At 39.5% G+C, this 21,152-nt stretch overlaps 1 protein-coding gene across 5 annotated transcripts in view; it reads right to left on the bottom strand.

The window, feature by feature from the left end:
• The window catches only part of GXYLT1 (glucoside xylosyltransferase 1), a 96,213-nt gene that overhangs the window by 50,138 nt on the left and 24,923 nt on the right, over positions 1–21,152 (bottom strand). For 2 of the 5 annotated variants that reach the window (XM_074375021.1, XM_074375022.1), the window contains 3 exons: positions 15,734–15,857; positions 15,261–15,433; positions 1,715–7,636 (listed from right to left, as the gene is read on the bottom strand). In XM_074375021.1, coding sequence (XP_074231122.1) covers positions 7,475–7,636; positions 15,261–15,433; positions 15,734–15,857 — 459 coding nt within the window. In that variant the 3' untranslated portion in view covers positions 1,715–7,474. The other 3 variants (XM_074375019.1, XM_074375020.1, XM_074375023.1) reach the window with 2 other exon arrangements.

The raw sequence follows: 21,152 nt of genomic DNA, 5'->3' as shown, positions 1-21,152 counted from the left end.
ACAAGTGTTTTTTTTACTGCTTTTAATATGGCTACTAGAAAATTTAAAACTACGTATGTGCTCCCAATACATTTCTGTCAGACAGCACTGTTCTAATAGATGAAAAAGCTCTTTTAACCAGTTAAATGGCCCTATTAAAATATTTTAAATGCTAAAGAACAGTGGGTAAAGCTCAGGTAAAACTGATGGCCAAATTCTGTTGATTTCCACAAATAAATTTTTTAAAACTTTACTATTCAAAATGTATTTTTAAGAAAGAAAAAATGTAAATATAAAAGAGCAATCCTGAAGTGACAATATTCAGACATGCCAGTCTCACAAAAATACAACTATTGTTATTTACTAGTATGTACTGAGTAAATTGTACAAAAACTTTCCATTTAATTAGAATTTTTTTTAACAATATGACATTTACTTTGATTTTCAAGGTATATAGTTCATTCACAATTTAATGTACCTTAAATTAAATCACAACTGGAAAAATGGGAAAAGTAGTTAATCACTATTTCCCCTAATAAGTTAAAAACTCATTACTTACAGTTTTATACTTCAGAAATCCAAGTGCTAATTTCTACTTAAGGACACTGCCATGAAATAACATGCAGCTAAAAACCGAGGTGGATCTAATATATCGACAAGGAAAGGTATCTACTGGGTGAAAAAGGCAAGTTGTAGAAAGTGGGACCATTTCAGAACCGAGCCTGTGGGGAGTGTGTCTTGTCTACACGTGCACAGCAGGACAGGGAGGATACACACCAAACGTTTTTAGGGGTGGATGGATAGATTCTTAGATTTTTTTCACTTCATATACTTTTAATTCTTCTGTACTGTCTGAGTTTTTTTCAATGAGGACATTTTGTAACTCATAAATGATTAAATAGGAAACGTGACAAAGATTGCTAATCATTTTTCATCATGAATTTTAAAGACCTTTCAAACTCTTCTTGGAAGTAGGTATCACCTCAATAATCTTCCAAAACCCTTTATGTTATGATTGTGACCAGAAAACTTTTTGTACAAAGAATAAAACATGTAAAGTTGAGAACCATTGGGTTGTTAACATTACAGAGACTCTTTAAAGCACAACCACACCGTGGCACAGAAAAGGTGATCTTCCTCCAGATGTGAAACTTGATCTTCCAGGAAGCTGTAAGAAATACTTGGGCCAGTAAAATGACGCATGGTCTGTTGCCTCCCTGACAGCTATCTTCCAAGCCGCCTGCCCCCTGCCGCCCCCAGATTTCTAAAAGAAGCCTGATGTTGCTTCCTTCCCTCTGAGTTGTCATTCTCCAAGGGAGGCTGTGCTTAAATTCAGGGCAAATCTTCATGGTCTGAGCCAATCATTAAAGTTTGATTCCCTTTGCAGAATAATTGTTTTAGACACAGACACTGCTAGGGCTATGAGGGCAAGTGAATGGGGACAGGTGGCAGTTTCCTATTATATATTAAAAAAAAAAAAGATATATTTTTGCCTCTGGTTGTCATTTGAGCCCCAGAACGCTGGCTGCCATTTGGGGGCCATGTGGGGAGACCTAGCTTGCGTGGTGAGAACGGTGATGGAAAGACAGAGGTACCCAGGTTTCTGATGACGCCGTTCAGTTGCTGAATTCGCCAGTCCAGGAACGGCACTCTGCCTAGACTTTGAGTAATCAAGCACCCCAAGCCTAAAGATTCCAAAATTGCTTTTGACTGCTAGAATAATTCAGACACATCATTTGAAGAAATTAGACATTTATTGAATAGATGTTTATTTAGTAACAACACCACAAAGTTTCTGAAGAAAAAGACAACGTGAACTCCCTCCAAAACAGAACACAGCAACTTTCCGTAATTCTCAGGTTACACCCGAATCTACAATCTTATACTCCCCCTTTAATAAATGTCAGGATGCACAAAACACTTGGAAGAAGATAAGCAAATTACCCTAAAACCATTGTACTTTAAGGTAAAAAGCAGTTTAAGAGCAGCAATCACTGCATATCACAGTACACCAGAATGCCTTCCTGCAGCTTGAGAATCACTGCTACTCAAAAGATTAACATACTTATGCAAACTATTTGTGAGAAATGGAAACACCTTCCAGTTTCTGACTTCAGGAACAGGTGCAAACACCATCTCCTTCATGGATCTTCTGTTGCAACATCATCAAAAACCACCGGCCCAGCTCTTTCATACTGATGACAGCGCACGGGACACACGTGTACACTGCTAAGTTGTGAACGGATCACGCGCTCTCCAGCTGTACTGCAAGCCCCGCATTATTTCTGTGTAACATTCTGAGATTCCCTGAAGAGATTTTATACACAGGTTGAAAACAGCTATTTCCCATCACAGTCCAAGTCAACTTACTTTTTAAATGGAATGTACACTGTTGCTTCTCTTCAACTTTCACAAGGAGTTGTTTGACGCTGTGTATGACTATGCTGACAAATTCAGACTTTACATGTAAACTACACATCATCAAAGGCTCCACGTCAGTTCTTAAGTCTGATGTTAAAATGCCTGACCATACACTCGCCAAACAGCATTCACATTATTACAAGTGAGAGAAATTTTCCTTCCTTTTTTTTTCCTGTTATCTTTTCAAAGGTTCTCTTTTGTTTGAAAACTGAGTTTATAGAAAATTCTTAAAAAAATAATCCCAGTAGGCATTTGGAATTATTGGTAGAGATGATGTGACAAAGGATATTTTCCATTTAGAAGTAAGTCTGACGTTGATTTGTAATCAATTTTAAATTGTCTATTATATGCTATTCCATTCTTATGATTCTGTAATTGCTAGATATTTGAATTAACATCATAGTCTTTTTTTAGTTAAAAAAATTATAGTATGACCTGCCTGAAGTTAATATAACTTAATTTTAAAATCTAGTTTGATGTTCAACAAATTAAGAAACAACAAACATCAGAACAGTTTAGCCAGACTTGAACAGGCCAAAAGGGTTGCTTTGGCAACAGGTAAAAGGATAACCGTTACAGTACTAATCATTATTTCATCTACTTTTATTAAATATTCAAATGCAATAAGGCAATTGTTTTAAGACACTTGAAATTACATTTAATAAACTGGTAACTGGCCCCACACCTGGCATATTGCACCCCTACTTTCCTTCTGTATTTACTCTAAGGAATCAAAAAAGTTATTAAAAAAAAAAACAACACAACAGATCAATGGTCTTGCTAAATCACTACTGATTAACACTAAGGTGTTTATTACTTACAATATAAACTTCGGAAGACACTGAACACTGTCTTTTAAGGTTTTTCCCTTTAATGTATTCCTGCTGTCTCCTGTTCTCTTGGCAGTACACCAAAATGCCTTCCAGCAACTTGAGAATCATTACCACTCAAAATACTAACATATTAATACTGTGGTCTCCATTCCTAACAGTCCAACTGAAAGTACGCCTATTGAGGAACCAACAGACGTGGCAGGTTATTTAAGTTGCCTTTTGAGGCAGGGCGGTGATTCCCAAACCCGAGTCCTTATCAGCACCATTTGCGAGAGTGCTGCAGAAGATTCCCGGCCCTTCAGATCCAACACGGCCGCCCCTCCACCCTAACCTCCCCTATGAATCCAGGTGGTCAGTCCTGCATAATCCAACATCTGAGAGGACTAAAAGGATGTTAAAAAGGAAGATATTTGTCATTGTGTCCACACAGGTCTTAGCTCACAAATTGGGATCCGTTAAAAAAAAATACAATGTTGAATCATAACACTAAATGTTCAATGGGTAGAGTGACAGGTAATGAGTCTAGCATCAACAGGTCAAACAAAGGGAGCCTTGCTGCCCCTTCCATGAAAGCCAGCGCCCCTCCTGACCCTGGAGGCCTCTTGAACTGGCACAGAGGAAGGCGAGCCGACTGGTACAGGGTGGGGGTGACAGCTCCCAGACCATCTCTCCACCTCTACTTCTCCGTTTTCCCTCTCATCCCATCTCTTCTTCTCCTCTGCCTTTTGCCTTTCTCACTTATTCCCTTCTTCATCCTCACTTTTCTCACTTCCCCTCTTTCCCTTCTTCCTTTGATCATTCATTTCCATCATTCTATTCTCTTTCTCTTCCTTAAAAATTGTTCCCTACATAATCTAAGCAGATTCATGCTGGAGATGTAATGCTTGTCAGAAAACACGCAGCCTAAGGAAACAGAGAGACCTGTGCAGGAGACAGCAGGGCAAAACAGAACTTCAACCGTGAGGCTGCTGGAGCTTGAAGCCAGACCTGCAGCAAACTCTCAGATCCATTCTCTTCTGGGTCTCACAGCGTCACGACTCACGACTTCTGAGTCTCGTGAGGTCGCCAGGGCGTGTGGACTGCAAACTTTTGGCACAGAGCAGGTTATGTACCTGCCGGGGGTCCCTAACCTAGAAGAGAATTCAGATCAAGTTCACAGTCTGGTTTTCTTTCCATTATACCAGTAACATCTGACATCTGAGGCAAGATGGCAGAGCAGTCAGTGAGCAGTAATACTGTTTCAGGCTCTCAACTGTCCAGAGATAACTAGGTTACCATACACGTTATGAACTACTCTTCACAGGGGGAAAAAAAGTATGTGTTTTCTTAAAATGTAAATCACCAGACACTTTCTAAAGGTTTCCCAAGCTCTGCTAAGATGGCTACTTCGCACAAGTGAAGGCTAACTGCATTTTAAAGTCATTCCACTTTGGTCACGCTGTAGCCCAGAGAGAGTTCTGAGGTCAGAATTGTCCTAACACATAGCCTCAAAGAATATATAAGGTACTTCATATAAACTGCATAGATATACTGCTTTATGTAAAGAAATACAAAACATTCTCTAAGCTGTTCTAGAATTTAACCTCATTAATGCTGAGAACTACATTTCTTGAGAATTCTCAAGGAAAAAGTTACCTTATCTAAAGATAAATTCAGAAAACTTAAATATTGTTAAGGACTTTCTGTGACACTCTAAATTTCACGTAAAAACGGTCCCTAAGTGGAGAGTTTTCGCCATAACCCAATTTATGGTAAAATGCTCAATTAGGTCAGGTCTGAAAAAACCAGATGAAGAACCTTCCAACCGATCCCCGATGCGGAGTGTGTGGCAGTGTAAATTAGGCACAGCGCACGTGAGACCCCAGAACACAGTCTGGGTAAACACGACCACCCTCTGCATGGCCCCAACCAGTCCTTCTGGCGTCCATGAGGCTGAGTCTCTGCTCACTGAGAAAATCAAATCTAAGGAACTTACCAATAATACAAACTCATACCTTGTCAATAACCCCAAGTATTTCCTCTAATGTTTTAGAATCACATTTATAATTCACCAACTGTGCCAATAATTGTGGCATCCTACCCTCAACCTTCAAGTTGGCAAAGTGGTTCCCAGTGGTGCCCAAACTGACATCAACGTCACCTGAGGTGCTTATTAAAAACAGAATCATAATGTGACTTATGTTTGTACTCTGATTCTAACATTTAAGACAAAAAGGGAAATCTGCCTAAGGACCGATATTAAATGAAGCCGAAGGGGGGAGGATGTCTCTGCAGTTACCAGAGTGTTCACAGAGGTGAAACACCACGATGCCTGGGATTTTCCTTAAGGTACTTCAGCAAAGGAAAAAGAGAGAAATGGCACAGCTGTGGTGAGACACTTCTGTGTCTGATCTGGACGATGAGGACCACTGCACTATTCCCTCTACTTCGGTGTAATTTCTCAGTCTCTTCATTTAGGAGAATGTCTGCAGACCCATCCTAGATGTGGCGCCCCAGTCACCAAAGGTGAAGCCCGGGAATCCGCTCTCGTCAAGGTCCCCACAAGGAGCCGGTGGTCTCATTTGGGGACCATTAGAAATGATCTTATACCTTCCAAACTTCAAAATTCTAGGGATTGCATTTTCTATTTAGCAAATTCAATTTCAACAAGTTCACAAGGTCTTCTGTCCACCCTGGTTTTGCGCCCAGGACGTACGGAGTGTGCTCTCTACATGCATCCGTTCTAAGAGTGCTGGGCTGGGTGTCAACTTCTAATCTGCCTTTCTGACATCCTCCTCTCTCAATCTGCCCGTGACTGAGCTGCAAAGGACAGGGCACAGCTGCGTGTCTCCACACAGGGCCCCGCGTCTTCATAAAGCCAAAGCACCTCTATTTTCACGTAGGTGACATTTTTCCTTCATGATTTTCTCTTCTCTGTTTAAGCATTAAAATACTAAAGAGAGAAAAAGAGGCTAGCCACAGAGCACTTGGGACCATGAGGCCTGCACCCCAGCCCAGCACTGGCTAAGTACTCCGAGTCTAGCTGGACCAGGGGGCGGTCAGAAACACTAAGAGAAGTAACATTTTTCCTACCTTCAAGATTGAAAGAAAAACAACTGTCTTAAGTGATGGTCACAAAAGGACAATATGCACATTAGCCCAACCGGAGCTACTTTTCTCTAGGCAGATACCACAATCTTCTGAAGCCAGATCATCCATGAAAGTTGCCTCACTTATTTAAGTGAGGCTCTATCTCTATACATCTGCTTCTTCAAAAATATCCTGCAAAGCCATTCTGAGGTAGAAGGAAAAGCATTTCAGTGGGTGACGTTCTTCCCGCCCCACTGCAGCTGTAATATGATCCTGCTCACAGGAGAGCATAACTTATGCATTTTGGTCCGTCACATTTTCCACCATCATATACTATTTAGGGTCTCACCTTATTAACAGCATATTTATTGCTTCCAGAATGCCCAGTAAAGCTGAAAAGTTTCATTTAAAGTGATTAAAAAATTTCCTAAAATATCTGCATTATAGCCTTCAATCTGACTTCTGGCAAGACAGTTTAGCGGATAACAAATGAAAATGCTACCCTTTACAAACGTGCAGTTTAAAACTCCCAAATTTTCACTGTTTTCCCTCTTTCTTATAGAGCTCAATATTAAACATGAAGCTTACTTTATCGTCTAAAAATAATTTTAAACGTGATTGTCACAAAAATATTTTAAAAGAGATGAAATGTATAAAGGCACACACAGATTGTCAATAGTTACATTAGTTACATCACATTTCTTTAGAAACAGAACCTTTTCTGCTCCTGTAAACAGCTTTTTTCTCACACATTTAAAGTGAGGTTAGTGCCAACATAAAATTATTGCTATACTCACAGCTTGAGTGTTTCCACTATGGATGAGGTACACTTTCTCTATCCATACATCGCCCACTACTCTTACCCACTGGAGAATCAGGGTCAGTCAAAGTCTGTAGGCTACAAGCATTCAATAATATTTTCATCGATACTAGAATGACATCAAATAACATTACAAAACATCAGAGATCAAAAATATCTTCTTATTGGGGTCCAAGACTTTGACTTATTCTTCATTACATGAATATATTGCTATTGAACTTCTTCAGGAAAAAGAAAAAGATATTCTGAAGATGAATAATTCTTTCCTGAACACTTCATCCAAGACTATCCCTTCACACACACCCTCTGATATTTGTTGCTTCAAGTCATTTGCTTTAGCAGTCACCAACAGTCACCTTTCCTTTGGTGGTCTAGTGTAACGGTCTTGTATGCTTTTTGCTAACTGTTTGATAAATATTTTGTAGCTCTTCCCACAGTACGTATGCACTGTCTTTTGTAGTTCCAGTTCTAAAGGCTTTAATAAGGAACGGATGTTGTCATCTTCAAAAGAACACTAGAGAAAGAAAATAAAAAGACAAGGAGATGTATAAAAATTTAACCGTAATCCCAAAACAACTTCTTCAGTCAACTGTATATTGGCAACCTCTATTTAAAGTCTCACAGAAAGTATATGTCCAACAAATAATTTCAGTGGATTGAACAGAACTATGCTCTCAGGGCAGGGGAGGGAGGGAGGAAGTCGTGGTGAATCTCCGGGGGCATGGGGGAGAGCCTTTCGGAGAGGATGTTAAGGAGGCAGGACATTCCAAGCCAACGCAAGAACACGTTCAAGGGCAGAGAAGACCCAGAGATACAGACAGGTGTGAGATGGCAACAGAAAGCTCTGAAGGTGTCTGAGAGAAACTAATAAAAGCCAAACATCGCTCTGGTAACAGGACCGAGGCTGGGCTGGATAGGAGTGAGCCGGAGGCACAGAGTGGGCGGCATGCACAAGGACAGCACAGTCCGGCGTTTCCCGAGGACCCTCACTGCACAGAGGCCCCAAGGATAAACATGTTTGACACCAGCACACGAAAAACAATAAAAAGTAAAACAGAAAATACATCCGCTGAATGGCGTTTGGCCCACTAATTCCACAATATATCTCTTTTTACCAGAATCCTTTTTCACTCTGAAATACAATATCCCAAGGAGTATATTTTGGAAGGCACTGTAGTAAAGTGGAAATAACTTGTGATCTTAGTATTTTCGACCAGGTTCATTTTTTGTAAATCGAAAATCTGCAACTAGGTATATTTTTAATTAGAAAGACTGATGGGGGTTGAAGACAGAACATTTCAGGCTAAGTATGAAGTCAGTGAAAAATGCAAGAGCCTGAAGGAAATTCAGAACCTTAAATCTAAGAGCGCTGCAAATGGCCTGAGGCCCACTTTCCTGCCCCCGAGGGGGAGGGAACGGACGCGCCATTTGCATCACAATTAGTGAGTCTGTAGGAGCCGCAGCCCAGCTAGTGAACAGGGCGAACTGAGATGCTAATGTACAACACGGATTTCATCAGTGCAGAGCCCGAAGAGATCCTGAACCTTGGGATCTCTAGTGCAAGAAAACTGTGAGCATTACCTGCATGACACCTTCACTCCTGGCGTGATTCTTAAAACCTAATCCTATACACTGAAGATAAACAGTTTGAATACCAAAAAAAAAAAAAAAAAAAAATAGGGAAGTTTAACTAGGAAGAATGTAATGAAAGTAGTAACAGCTGGTACATAGGGATCCGGGAGAAACTGCTGAAAGCTGGACTTGTTATAAAGACGGCACTTTCCGATCACTCCTAGGAGGATGCTCTCTCTCCTCCTGCTACCTGCCTGCACTTTCCCATCCCCACACCTGGAAGATAATATGTTATGCCCTGAACATGCTAAGAGGAATAAAAAAATAATGAAAAGATTAATTGCAATGGGGGAGAAGAAGAAACGCAGTTTGAACACATCAATATCATTCCTTTTAGATGGGCCATGTCTTAATAAAAAATAAATGACTACCAGAGGGGAAGGGATAGATGGGTGGGCGAAATGAGTGAAGTGAGGGTAACTGTGTGGTAATGATGGTAGCAGACTTACCACGGTCTATACTTGTGGTGTGTACGAATATCAAACTCACTATACGTACATCTGCAACTAATATAATGTTATACGCCAATTCTACCTCAATTTAAAAAAAAGTTTGTAGAAATCTATTGAAAACAACAACAAAAAACTACTATTGCTATTAATACCACAAATAAAATTAAATTAAAAAAATAAAAATTAAAAATAAAAAGATGGCACTTGCAGGCACCGTTCTAAGAGCTTCATATGTATTAATGCATTCATGCCTCAACTTTATGAAAGAGGACATATAATTATCACCATCTACAATGAAGCAGCTAAGGCAGGGAGAGGGAATTTTCCCACAGTTACAAAACCGGTAAGTGGCTAAGACAGGATTCCACCTCAGATCCAGAAGTCGAGCTCTCCAACCTCACTGCTTATCCAAAAGAGCAAACAAAACTGTGCCAAGCCAGTTTCAAAAACTCTGTTAAAAGATGAAGCGCAATCAGCAGGGGGGAACTGTGCTGTGCTGAACACAGATGTGCCTGCGTTTGTCTGGGGTTAAAAGTGGCAGCCACGCTGGACAGAGTGACCTTCACAGAGGTTTTCACCCTCATCAAGTGATACTGCCAAGTAACACTTCGATGCGCACACACACACACCTTGACCACCGTGGCTGAGGGGCGAGTAATACGAGAAGACCAAGCTGTGATCTTTTTCTCACCATACAATGACAAAAAATGAAAATGTTAAAAGGCATTTAAAAGTTAACTCCCAGGAATCCTTGAGATTCGGTTCATTCATTTTCATGTGATTTAAATCCCAGTGTTGGTGACTAAAAAAAAGTTTTTCTCACTGAGACAGTCTTTTGATGAATATTTTCCTGAAATAAAAGCAGTGCCTCATCTTTTAGTCCACCATACAGCACAAGTAATTTGACCTTCAAGGGAGAAGATGATAGGTTACCGAAATTTCCACCTATACACACGCAGCCTCAAGTCCCAGCCCTCTGCCGTCCTCTGAGCAGGTCCAAGAGCTGAGCAGCATGGAACTCGCACCCAGGGGTTCCCTTGCCCAGAAGCCTCGGTGCCCTGACCTGACTGCAGGCCTCCTCCTGCACCTCCCGGGTGCCTGACCGTCTGCACCTTGCCTCCTCCGCCTGGTCCCTGTGGCTCAGTCCGTCCAATGTCAGCTCCTCTGAGAAGCCTTCCTGATGCAGTTAACCACTCCCTCTTCACTGGCACCGTACCTAGGATACAAACTTTTAGGAAGATGGAGCTTTATATGTACAACTCAGCTGAAGGCAGTGAATAAACAGTGAGGCTATGATGACCACGATTAGAGCATTCGAGGCATTTTCAAAGAAGAGGACATGTTTTAAAATAAGGCAGAATGACAGGGAGTTCAAGCCATTGAGTGCCGGGTGCCAACTACATACAAGGGCGTGTACAGGGAAACGGGAACGATCAAGACACCCCTGCAGAGAGACTTAGGCAAACAGGAGCAGTTGAAGTAAATCAAAGTTAGCACAGAAACACCAAGAAATATAGTAATTCAGAAAGAAATATAGGAAGCAGAAAATACCACACAGGGCAATAAAATGCTTTGTTCCCATTGCAAATCTGCAATTTTTAATCTTAATATTTTTATTCACTCAGTAACTAATATTTAACAACTACGTATGGACGATAAAAGCTGATTTGTTGGCAGACACAGCCATGCATTTACATTTTAAAGATGGTTCACATTCCTTATAAGTCATACTGTTCACTGGAGTCGAAGGCTGTGACTAAGCGTCTGTCTGAAACTTGCATAAATACTCTTGTCTGAATGCAATTCTTTTAAAAATTACGCTTCTCATTGAATTATAGATAAGGGAAGATAAAACGCTAACCAAGAGCACTATGAAAGACTGATTAACTTCATTAAGTTGAAAAATGGATCAATACAGCTATTAATACGGACCCAAAACAAACACAAAAAATCATTCATTACTTCAGTATTTGAAATCGTTTTTAAAATAAAATTTTTTTTAAAAAAATCAAGTGTAATTAATCAGCTTAAAACCAATACTCAGCTTTCTAAAGGTGTATATTTACAAAAGATCAAAGAACAGTGAGATTTAATTCCTTAATAATGGATTTTTTTAAATGCTCAAAGGAAACAAAGAAATCACATTTTTACAGGAATGCACTTTTCTATCCTGCGAAGTCTCACAGCCCCAAAAGTACTTTTCTTCCTGTTTATCACCTCTTGACGACCCATGATAAAGCACTATCCAAACACGGCATTGACTTCTGAAGGCGCACAAGGTCGGCTATGTGAAAATGAACGTCAACACTAAATCTTATAATTCTTCAGTAAGTGTAGCTGCACCATGATAAACTGATTATTCAGAAACTTTGCCTGTCAAGTCAGTTTATAGGACAAGAAACTTAGTAAATACACTAAAACTGAAGCCTACAATGCTGTCTGCACTTTGCCTACCACCGAGTTTGAGAAACACTGATTTCCAGGAGAAAACTTCAGTTCCTCGTCACCACAGATCATCACCTTAACACAGCACGTCATCACCACACCCACCCCGGCCCTGCACTGTCAACCTTCACCCATCACCGCAGTCAGACAGCTCAACACCTGACCTCTCCGTGGATGTCCCACAACGCTTGAGCCTTTTCCTCAGGCAGTTCTAGCCCAGGCAGCCTGCCCGCCTGGCAAGCTCTTACTCACTCTTCAGAGCCCACTTCATATGCTTCCGTATCAACAAGACCTTCCCTGGCCCTCCAAGGCAAAACCGCTGCACTCTCTCACAGCTCCAGTGCAGCCTGTCTCCGCAGACAGTGGTATCTCCATCCTCATTTCCATTACAAAGGCTGCACCAGACCCGAGGTTTTCAGTCATTAGCAAATGGGCGTCGGCTCTCCTACTACAGCTAGTTTGGAGTAAGCAGTAATCTCCATGCTTATCCCAACTAGCACTCCTGTTATTTTACTTAGGTTCTGTCCTCACGTCCACACGGGATGAGACAGGGTCTAGCAGAACAGTGAGCACACCTACGTGAGAGGTGAGCGGTCACAGACGCTCCTCCCCAGTATCAGCCAAGCAGCTGCATGGATGGTGATGGAGCAGCTCATTAAACAAAATCATAAACCCGATCCCCATTTGGATTTGCCCCAAGTCTTGGTCCCCAACATTGACAGAGACCTGGTTCATGCACCATCTAGCAGTATGGGAAGCATAATCACCTCCCCCTGTCAATCCACCTGAGTTACACAACAAGAGACTGTGAGAACAAGGGAAAAAAAGAGAGACGAACAGATATCTGAGGGAGGGGGGAGTACAGGATAATTTTTCCCAAACTCAATATAAAGTAAATGCTTGAAAGAGAAAACCCCATCTACTGAGGCAACAAAGAAGATAAAGTACTTAAGTATTATAGTTAAGTATTAAGTTTATTAATTATTAAGACATGTTCAAAATTCATAGTGTGAAGAAAACTATTAAAATATCCCTGAAAGACACAAACGGAAAGACAGCCCTTGTTCTTAAGATGTCTCAACTTCATCAAAATATCAGCAGTCACTGCGTTACTATGCGAAGATGATACACTCCCAATGAAACAAGGTTTTAATGTAGTTAAATGGGTTGATATTTGTGGAAAAATAAACATACAATAGGTAGGAAAACTCGGAAAGGACAGGCTGTGAAGAGGAAGTCGCCCTATCAGACATTAAAGCACAGCACAAAGCCTTTACAGTTAAAGTAGTGTGTATTAGCGCACGGACAGACAGACAAATGGAACAGAACAGAAAATCCGGAAATTACACATGGAACTTTTAAGCATGATAAAGTCAGGGTCTCAGATCTTTGGGTTACAGATAAACTTTTAAATAAATGATGTTGGGACAAGATAGCCATTTGGAAAAAGATCAAATTAGATCTGTTCCTCACTGGAAACAGTAAATTCCAAATTGAGAAGAGGACTAAATGTAAGAAATGAAACAGTATATAGGGGAATTTTTGTGTAACCTGAGTATAGGTAGAAAAGACTTTCTAATTATGATTTAAAAAAAAAAAGGTTTTAAACTTGATTACACAAAATTTCTTAGAAGACAAACAACTCTGAATGGCAAAAAAGCCATAAACAACGTCAAACTGGGAGAAAACATTTACAACAGATTTCACAGAAAAAGGACTAATATCTTTAATTACACAGTAACTTGTAACAAATGGCAGGGAGGCAGGAAGTAAAGACAGAAACCGCCTCGTGCTGATGGCTGTGCAACTCTGTAAATACGACAGAAACCACTGAAGTGCTTACATCAGTGAGCTGTGTGGTGTGTGAAATATGTATCAACAAAGTTATTTTTTTAAAACCTACAGAAAACTAGGTGAAAGAAAACTTACCCCTAAAAAGAGGTTTAAAAAGCTGCTAAATATATAACAAGATGCTCATCTCATTCATAAGACAATGCAAAGTACAACTAAGATTCCATTTCTCACTCATCAGAGAGGTGAAATTTTTAAGCTTGATAACACACTGTTGATGAGGCTGTGCGTGTAACGGGCCATGAATTGTCGGCAGGAATGCAAATAATCCCCACGTAAGGAAACAGCCAGTATCTTCAACCTAGTTTTCCCACTTCTAGGAATTTACCCTGAAGATACATCTCCCAAAAATACAAATATATATATACCAGTTATGTACTATTGCACTATTCAAAATGTTGGAAAACACCAGAATGTTCAAATATAAGAGATTAGTTGAATAAACTCTAATATATGCACAAAATGGAGTATCATTCAGCTGTTTAAAAAAAGAAAAAGCATGAGGAAGATATTTATAAATGCCCAAAGTTTCAGAATATTGTTTAAAAAAAAAAGCAAAATGCCAACAAAGATCAACAGTATGCTACCTTTCGTGTAAGAAAAGGGGAATTACAAAACATACATATATCTGTTCATCTGTACAGGAAGGTTAAACCAGAAAATGAAGCTGGTAACCAGCGGGGTGGGGGGCTTGGGGTGGGGAAGGAATGTTACTTCTAGGTAAACCCTTACACTGTTTTGACTTGTTGAAGTATATGATCCACATGCCAACTGGAAGTTAAACCAACAAGGATAAGGGGAAACAAACTTAAAACTGAAAGCATACGAAAACAAAGAACTCAACTGTATTTCAAATGAGTAAAAAACCACACTGAAAGGAGGAGAAAAGAACTCATCCTAGTAACCTCTGCCCACAGTACTGAGCACACACCCTCGTCTGGGGGCGGGGGGAGGGCTGGACACAAACCCTGAACGTTTTACAGCAGGTTGATTTTGCACGAACAGGAGAGTAGAGACGGCGGTAAAAACAGAGCATTTTTTACATTATTTTCGGTGCACTGTAGGATTAAACGAAGGAGGAAATATTTTATGTTAGAAGCCACGAGTCCAACTGTGGAAGAAAGGACACAAAACATAGAAACAAGGTAGGAGAAGGCAAGGAAGGGGCTGGGTTGGGGGGGCGGTGAGCTGGACCATCGGCGTGAGCACGACTGTGTGTGTGTTTGTGCACATTTGTATTTCCTAGCTCTGTCTCTGAAAGGGCTTAGAAGGGAAGACACTTTTGTAGCAATAAGCACTCCCAGCACCCAGGGCCCCGGGAAAGGAACCAGAGATCCTTTGACAGACAGCTCATTCTAGGGCCAGGGCAAGGAAGGCACAACCAGATGCGCCTGGAATCTTTCGTTTGGACAGAGAATGAGGAGGCACTCAAAATCGCCACGGGGACATGGCAACCAAGCACAGGAGGTGGCCAACAGGGGCTTCCAGCCGCCCAATCCGCCACAACTTTAGCATCAATATCCACAAAAGTGAATATTGCATCATAAATCATCAGAAAAAATACGTATCACTGAGCTCACACTGACCATGCACAGATCACTAAGTGGGCAGAAAGGAGCACTCGTCCTCGCAGCAGAGGGCCAAAGCCGTGCGTGCGCATGCTGGGGCCGACAACTGGTGAGGGAGAGTGAAGGATGCGCAGCTTCTCTGCAAGCTTGGGAGCATTTCCAAAGACATTAAAAAAAAAAAAAGGCTTACATTTCTCAGTGCTTCATAAACAGCCCTAAAAGCCGGCTGCTTATCGTCGTGGTAAACACCTCGGTTCCCGTGAAGAATAAAGATCCCCTCTTCTTCAGCTTCTCGGCAATTGCTTCCATATATGCAGTGATCTGGTCGATAATTCCATTGACACGGAAAAACAAACAGGCTTTCTGTGTGAACACAAAAAGAAGCAAACACACCCTATAATTCCACAGAATTAACATTTTGCAAAAATTTTGGTTTAAATATACAGCTCTTACAAGATAAGATTTAAAACAGTAGAAAATATGTTTGGCACTTAGATCTCTTCCTATTAAATCAATATTCAAGAAAAGTTTTACTCTGTCTTAAACATAAAGAATGATAACGTTAATATAAACCAAAATCAGATAAACGCATTTCTTCACTTCTGACTAAATATTATCTATTTTTTTACAAATGCAAAGAATAACAGAAATTTAAATGATTACCTGGATTATGAAAAAATATGATGTTCAGCAGATCTTGATCACCCCATGTGATGTTCAGCTTGTATTTTTTAAGCAATGGCATGAGTATATCCCCCCATCTCAGTCGTACAGCGGTCATGTCATTCTGTAGGAAAATACAAGAAAGAGACTCTCAGGCTTCCAGGTTTAAAATGGCACCATAAGGATGGTTCCCTATCCTGCCCTTCCAATTGTTACAGGGCAACAAGGGGAAACAAACTTCTTTTGTTACAACACCACGTGACCCTAATGTAAACCTAAATGTGAGTAAGGCTGTCCAGCTGGAGAGGAGGAGACAACAAAAGAAAGTATCTGAAGCTGCTCATGTAAGTGATCAAACTCACAGAAGCTGGGGAAGAAAGGGAAAGAGAAGGGCGGCAGTTTAAGTGCTACAACCGTGACTCATCTTAAAAAGCAGGTCGCTTTAGTACCTATGTCCTATGACTACACATATTCCCACATCCATGTCCTAAGTGTACACATACTCCCATGTCTATGTCAGATGGCTGCGGAGGAGTAAACCTGTCAATATATAAACAAAAAGTACTTGGAACAGTACCTGGCATGCGGTGCAGACTCGGTGTTAACTATCGTAGCAGCATAATCACTGTTATTCCTAGACTGATTCGCTAATCTTTCATTATTGGCATTTCAAAGAGATCATTTGAAATTGATAAATCAAAAATAGATATTGAATTTCCTCAGATGCCTTTTCAGCCTCTGTGAAATTACTCATAGCTCATTATTTTAAAACCCAGTCAAGTACCTAAGGAAACAACAGAGCAGAAAGAGGGCTGGGGGTCAGGGAATCCGGGGTAAGAAGGGGTGGAGTTTAATACTAAGCTTCTGTACCAGTCTGACTCTTTGAAATTCTCCAGACTTAACCAGTGTTTGTAGTGTGATAATCAGAGAATTTATGTTCTCTATAAGATTTAAGCACAGAAATTAACAGTGAGATTTAGAAACTTTTATAGCAACTTAACAGAATAACTTTATATCTATTTAATGTAATATTCTCCTAGTCACTTATTTACATTATTTTTACAAAAGCATTGGCTCATGACAGTGCATTTTAAAAAAGCACTGATCCTTCTCCACAAATAGTTTTGAAAAACATTGTTACAAGCTACTCTAGGATATATAAAAAACTCAGTGGACACATAAACAACCTATCCTTTGAGTAAGGAAAGTCAGGATTCCTGGGGGAAAAAAAAACCCCTAAGTATTTAAACTAAGTATGATCTGCTATAATTGTGTGAAGTTTCTCTCAGAATGCAGTAAACATAGTAACCATAACACAACCAGAAATTCCTCTCTCCAAAAATCTGATGAGTTTAGAAAATGACTGAAAACAAGTTTTACTTAAGGAAATAATAAGAAAATACTTTATTGAAAGGATGACTCTGAAATAAGTCACTGAGCATGTTAAGCAAATGTTCTTAGGCTCTGAAAAGGAAAACAGGAATTGTACAAGGGCAAAGACCAGCAACACATTCAACAGATAGGACTGGTGGACCCCCTGTACCAGATTATGTTCAAGTCTTCACTGCATTCTATTTATTCAAAAAAAGAAAAGAAAAGAAAAGAAAGAAGAAAAAATATATATATAAAAAGAGAAATACACCCATTCAAAGAAATACATCTATTCAAAGAAAAGAAAGATAAAATTACAAGGCCCAGGGCAGGGCAGTCTTAGAAAAACACTGAAGGGGGGAAAATATTCTTTATAACTTCAAGGAAAAGTCCTACTGGAAAGATACTGGACAAGAAGCAGTAACATTAGTACTATGTGCTGATGATATAACCTAGAATATCCAAGACAACCCATTAAAAACTATGAGAAGTGAGTTTAATGAAGAAGCACTGTATATAAAAAGAGTTCAAGCCAATAGAAACAGAAAAAAACAAAGTAGAGAAATGGTCAAAGGGCATGGACAAACAGCCATTCACAAAGGAGGAAACAGATACGGCTAAAAATTGCATGAGATTTCTACCCACACTGGTGGTGTAATCAGGAAAGTACGAATTAAAATACATGAGTTTTTTCAGCCATATAATGACATATTCATACTAGTCCACACAGACATTAAAACCACATCATCGATACTGCACAATATCACACACACAAAATGTGACAGACTATGCATACTGACATAAAAAAATCAGTCAATTATGTATTTACTCAGTGAGAAAAGCAAACTGAAGACACAGAAAAGGATCCTACAAGTAAGTGCTAACGTACATGTACACCTGCTTCAAAATACATTTTTTAAAGGGTCTGAAAAATACACAGCACACTTTATAGTGTCATTTGGGCAAAGGAATGAAATTGGGGAGAGTGGTGTGCACAGGGGGACTTGTCTTTTTACTCTGAATGCAGTGAACTGTTTGAATTTTCATAAGCATGGTATAGTTTTAAAAAAAAGATTCAGTTCTAATGTACCTATTTCAGCAAACTTACCAAAATGCACATGAATTATGTTAAGAGAAATTAGTTTCGTTTTTAGAATTATGTATGCCTTTGAAAACAGACACCACCATCATCAGTCTGTTATACATAAATATAAACTGACAGGTGGCTAATCGTGGTTTGCTCCAGCAATGCTAGAAACCAGGAACTCGCCGATTACCAAAGATTAGTTACTCCACTGACCTCTGAGAAGTTCTGTCCCTTTTAGTAAGATGCTCACCGGTGTCATTTTCTTAAGCTATTTATGTAACACAATAAAAGTCCTCTATCACGTACATCTTTCAAATATGTAAAAACAACCATCATGGCCACCTCACTTAAATAAGTATGCTCTTCTCTAATATTTTTCAATAATTCATTAATGGCCTGGTTTTTGAAACCTCCTCCTGTCATCTGTCAGTAATCATCTATTGAGCTGCTACTTTATGCCAGACTCCATGCTAAATATTCTGAATACAAAGTTGTGCAGAAGACATAACCTGCACTCAGCAGATGGAGGAAACAGGCAAAAATTACTTTACAAAGTAATAAATGGCAGGACATGATCTGGGTACAGTAAACATATGAGAAAAGGATTCTCAAGGTGTCTTATTTATATTCTCTGGTTTTTCTCTAATAAACAGAAAAAGGTTAAGAAATATCCTAATAGGGATTCAACACTACATATACAATTATAAAATACAAAGTAGGGTCTTCGCTATTATCTAACACCGGCTAAGGCCAGTGTGATATCAAAGTCTATCAAGTATTATGAGAAGCAAAGAACAAAAAAGTGAAATTTTTACTGTTTTAATTTTTTAAATATATAATTGTATCACATCAGGTTGGAAATGAATAATCGTCAACGGTAGGGGCTGGGCAACGGCAAAGCAAATTAAGAATTTAACACATGGCCACTGTCCTAAGTGGGCAGTCTCATAGCTTTTCACACAGTAAGAAGCATGGGGTGACATTCAGGGGTCTGCACGAAACAGTCTGAACAGTTATTACCAGTAACTGAGTCGTATCACCAGAGCTCTAAAATTTTACATCTGTGCCAGCAATTACAGAGTTCACAGGAAAAAACAAGGCAATGTTTGCTACAGATACATTTAGAAAACAATTAGGAAAAATAAAGATACACGAAAAAAGGAACTAAAAAATCAATTAATTTCATAGTAACATTTCAGCAATCATAAATATAAAACTCAAAAACAAACCAAATCTGTGTTGTTCCCACTGGGCAAGAATGGAGTTGTTAGAAACAGGGATGGTAGGTAAGAAGTAAACCGTACCTACTAAATTAATGTACAAACATACTCTCACAGTTTTCTTTATTAAGTCATTAATGCACAGAAAAAGAAGTGTGAAAGGTTAGAAATTGTTTCAACTCCCATATCTACACCTCCAGCTGGTTTAGAACACGCCACAGACAAAAAAAAAAAAAAAAAAAAAGGGAAAGGGGAGAAACTGTTCGAAGTATTTAAGAATAATATTTAAATAACAAAAGGTCAATTTAAAATAATCATAGATTTGAACTGTACAGCTGTACTTTGAAATTTTTTAAAAATCAAATAATGGTATCACGTTAAATTATCTGTAAGGTTCTCTGCAACACTAAAATTCTCCTAATTCTATGAATTTCAAATGAAGAGTTACCAAGCAGTGACGTTGTTCCTTAGCACATAATCTTACAGCACCATCTTCTGGTATAATATTACTGTGCATAGTCTAGCCATCAGAAAAAGAACTCATGGCATTACACCTGTTTAATTTGGTAAAACTTTATAGTACACGAAAATTTTAAAACTCAAAATACATTAATAAATTGGGTACTTGAAGAAAGAAGTTTACTATTAAGCAACAGCACAGGTTACACTAGACTCGTTAATTCATTCATTTGCAGGAGACAAAGCTGAAATGGAAATCAAGATTTCAGAAAGGTATAGAAAATAGGAAAGTTAAAAAAAAACGAAAAACACCTAGGTTTACTAGATCTACAGAAGACAGCAGTGATGGGTACTAACTGTCTCAAGACTGAAATGTCGAGACATGGGCAGCGATGGCTACAAGGAGGACTGCTGCCTGAATCAAGGGTTGAGAGGGGACAACCCCAGGTGAGGCACAGGTTTAAATCAGGTCTGCAGAAAGGAGTAATGAACAGTGGTGTAAATTCTGGCTCACCAGAGGCCATAAGAAAAACATCAGACCACTACACACAGCACAAACATGTGTGTATATATTTTTCATATCATAAAAGACATAATACCTATCAGTGTTTAACTTCGTACTAACCAGATGTAACGGGATAAATTGTGTGTTTCAGAAGCCACTGTTTTCAGCTAACACTGAAGTGCTCATGCTTACTGTGTCATGTTTTCGCTAAGCATTTTAAATGGGTCTCTTTTAAAATACCAGCCTACAGAAGTCCATTTATTGCCGCTATTTTCCAGTTGAGAGAACTGGCGTTTGAAGGTTAACCAGCTGGCTATGGTACTGGTGACCAGGGGGCAAAGCTAAACATAAGACCAAACAGTTTGACTCCTGTGCCCCGAGACGACAACGACTTAAGACTCATCGGCATGAAATTGCTAAACAGTACAACATACCTATATGTTCAAAATGCAGAGAGACTTAAATAGTTTGACTCTTCCACTGACCCCACAACTGGAGAGGCAAGAAATATTCAGGGATTTTTTTCTTTTTAAGTTAACTTCCCAAAGCACCAAAATAGCCACCATTTACTACGTGTTAGCCTCTGGTCTAATTAATTGAATCCTCACAAAGCCCTACGACATAGGCACTGTTATCGACCACCCTGTTTCACAGATGAGGAAATCAAAGCAGAGATGTTCAAAACTTACCCAAGGTCCCAGAGTTTGAAACAGGCCAACAGGATCCAGAGTTTTAAGCTCTCAACTGCAATCTGTGTTCCCCCAAGATGTATCACAC

This window comes from Camelus bactrianus, chromosome 12 (genome assembly GCF_048773025.1).
Source record: "Camelus bactrianus isolate YW-2024 breed Bactrian camel chromosome 12, ASM4877302v1, whole genome shotgun sequence".
NCBI classification, from domain to species: Eukaryota; Metazoa; Chordata; class Mammalia; order Artiodactyla; family Camelidae; genus Camelus; species Camelus bactrianus.
The sequence above is the reverse complement of the archived record's forward strand: the minus strand, read 5'-3'. Positions and strand labels throughout refer to the sequence as shown.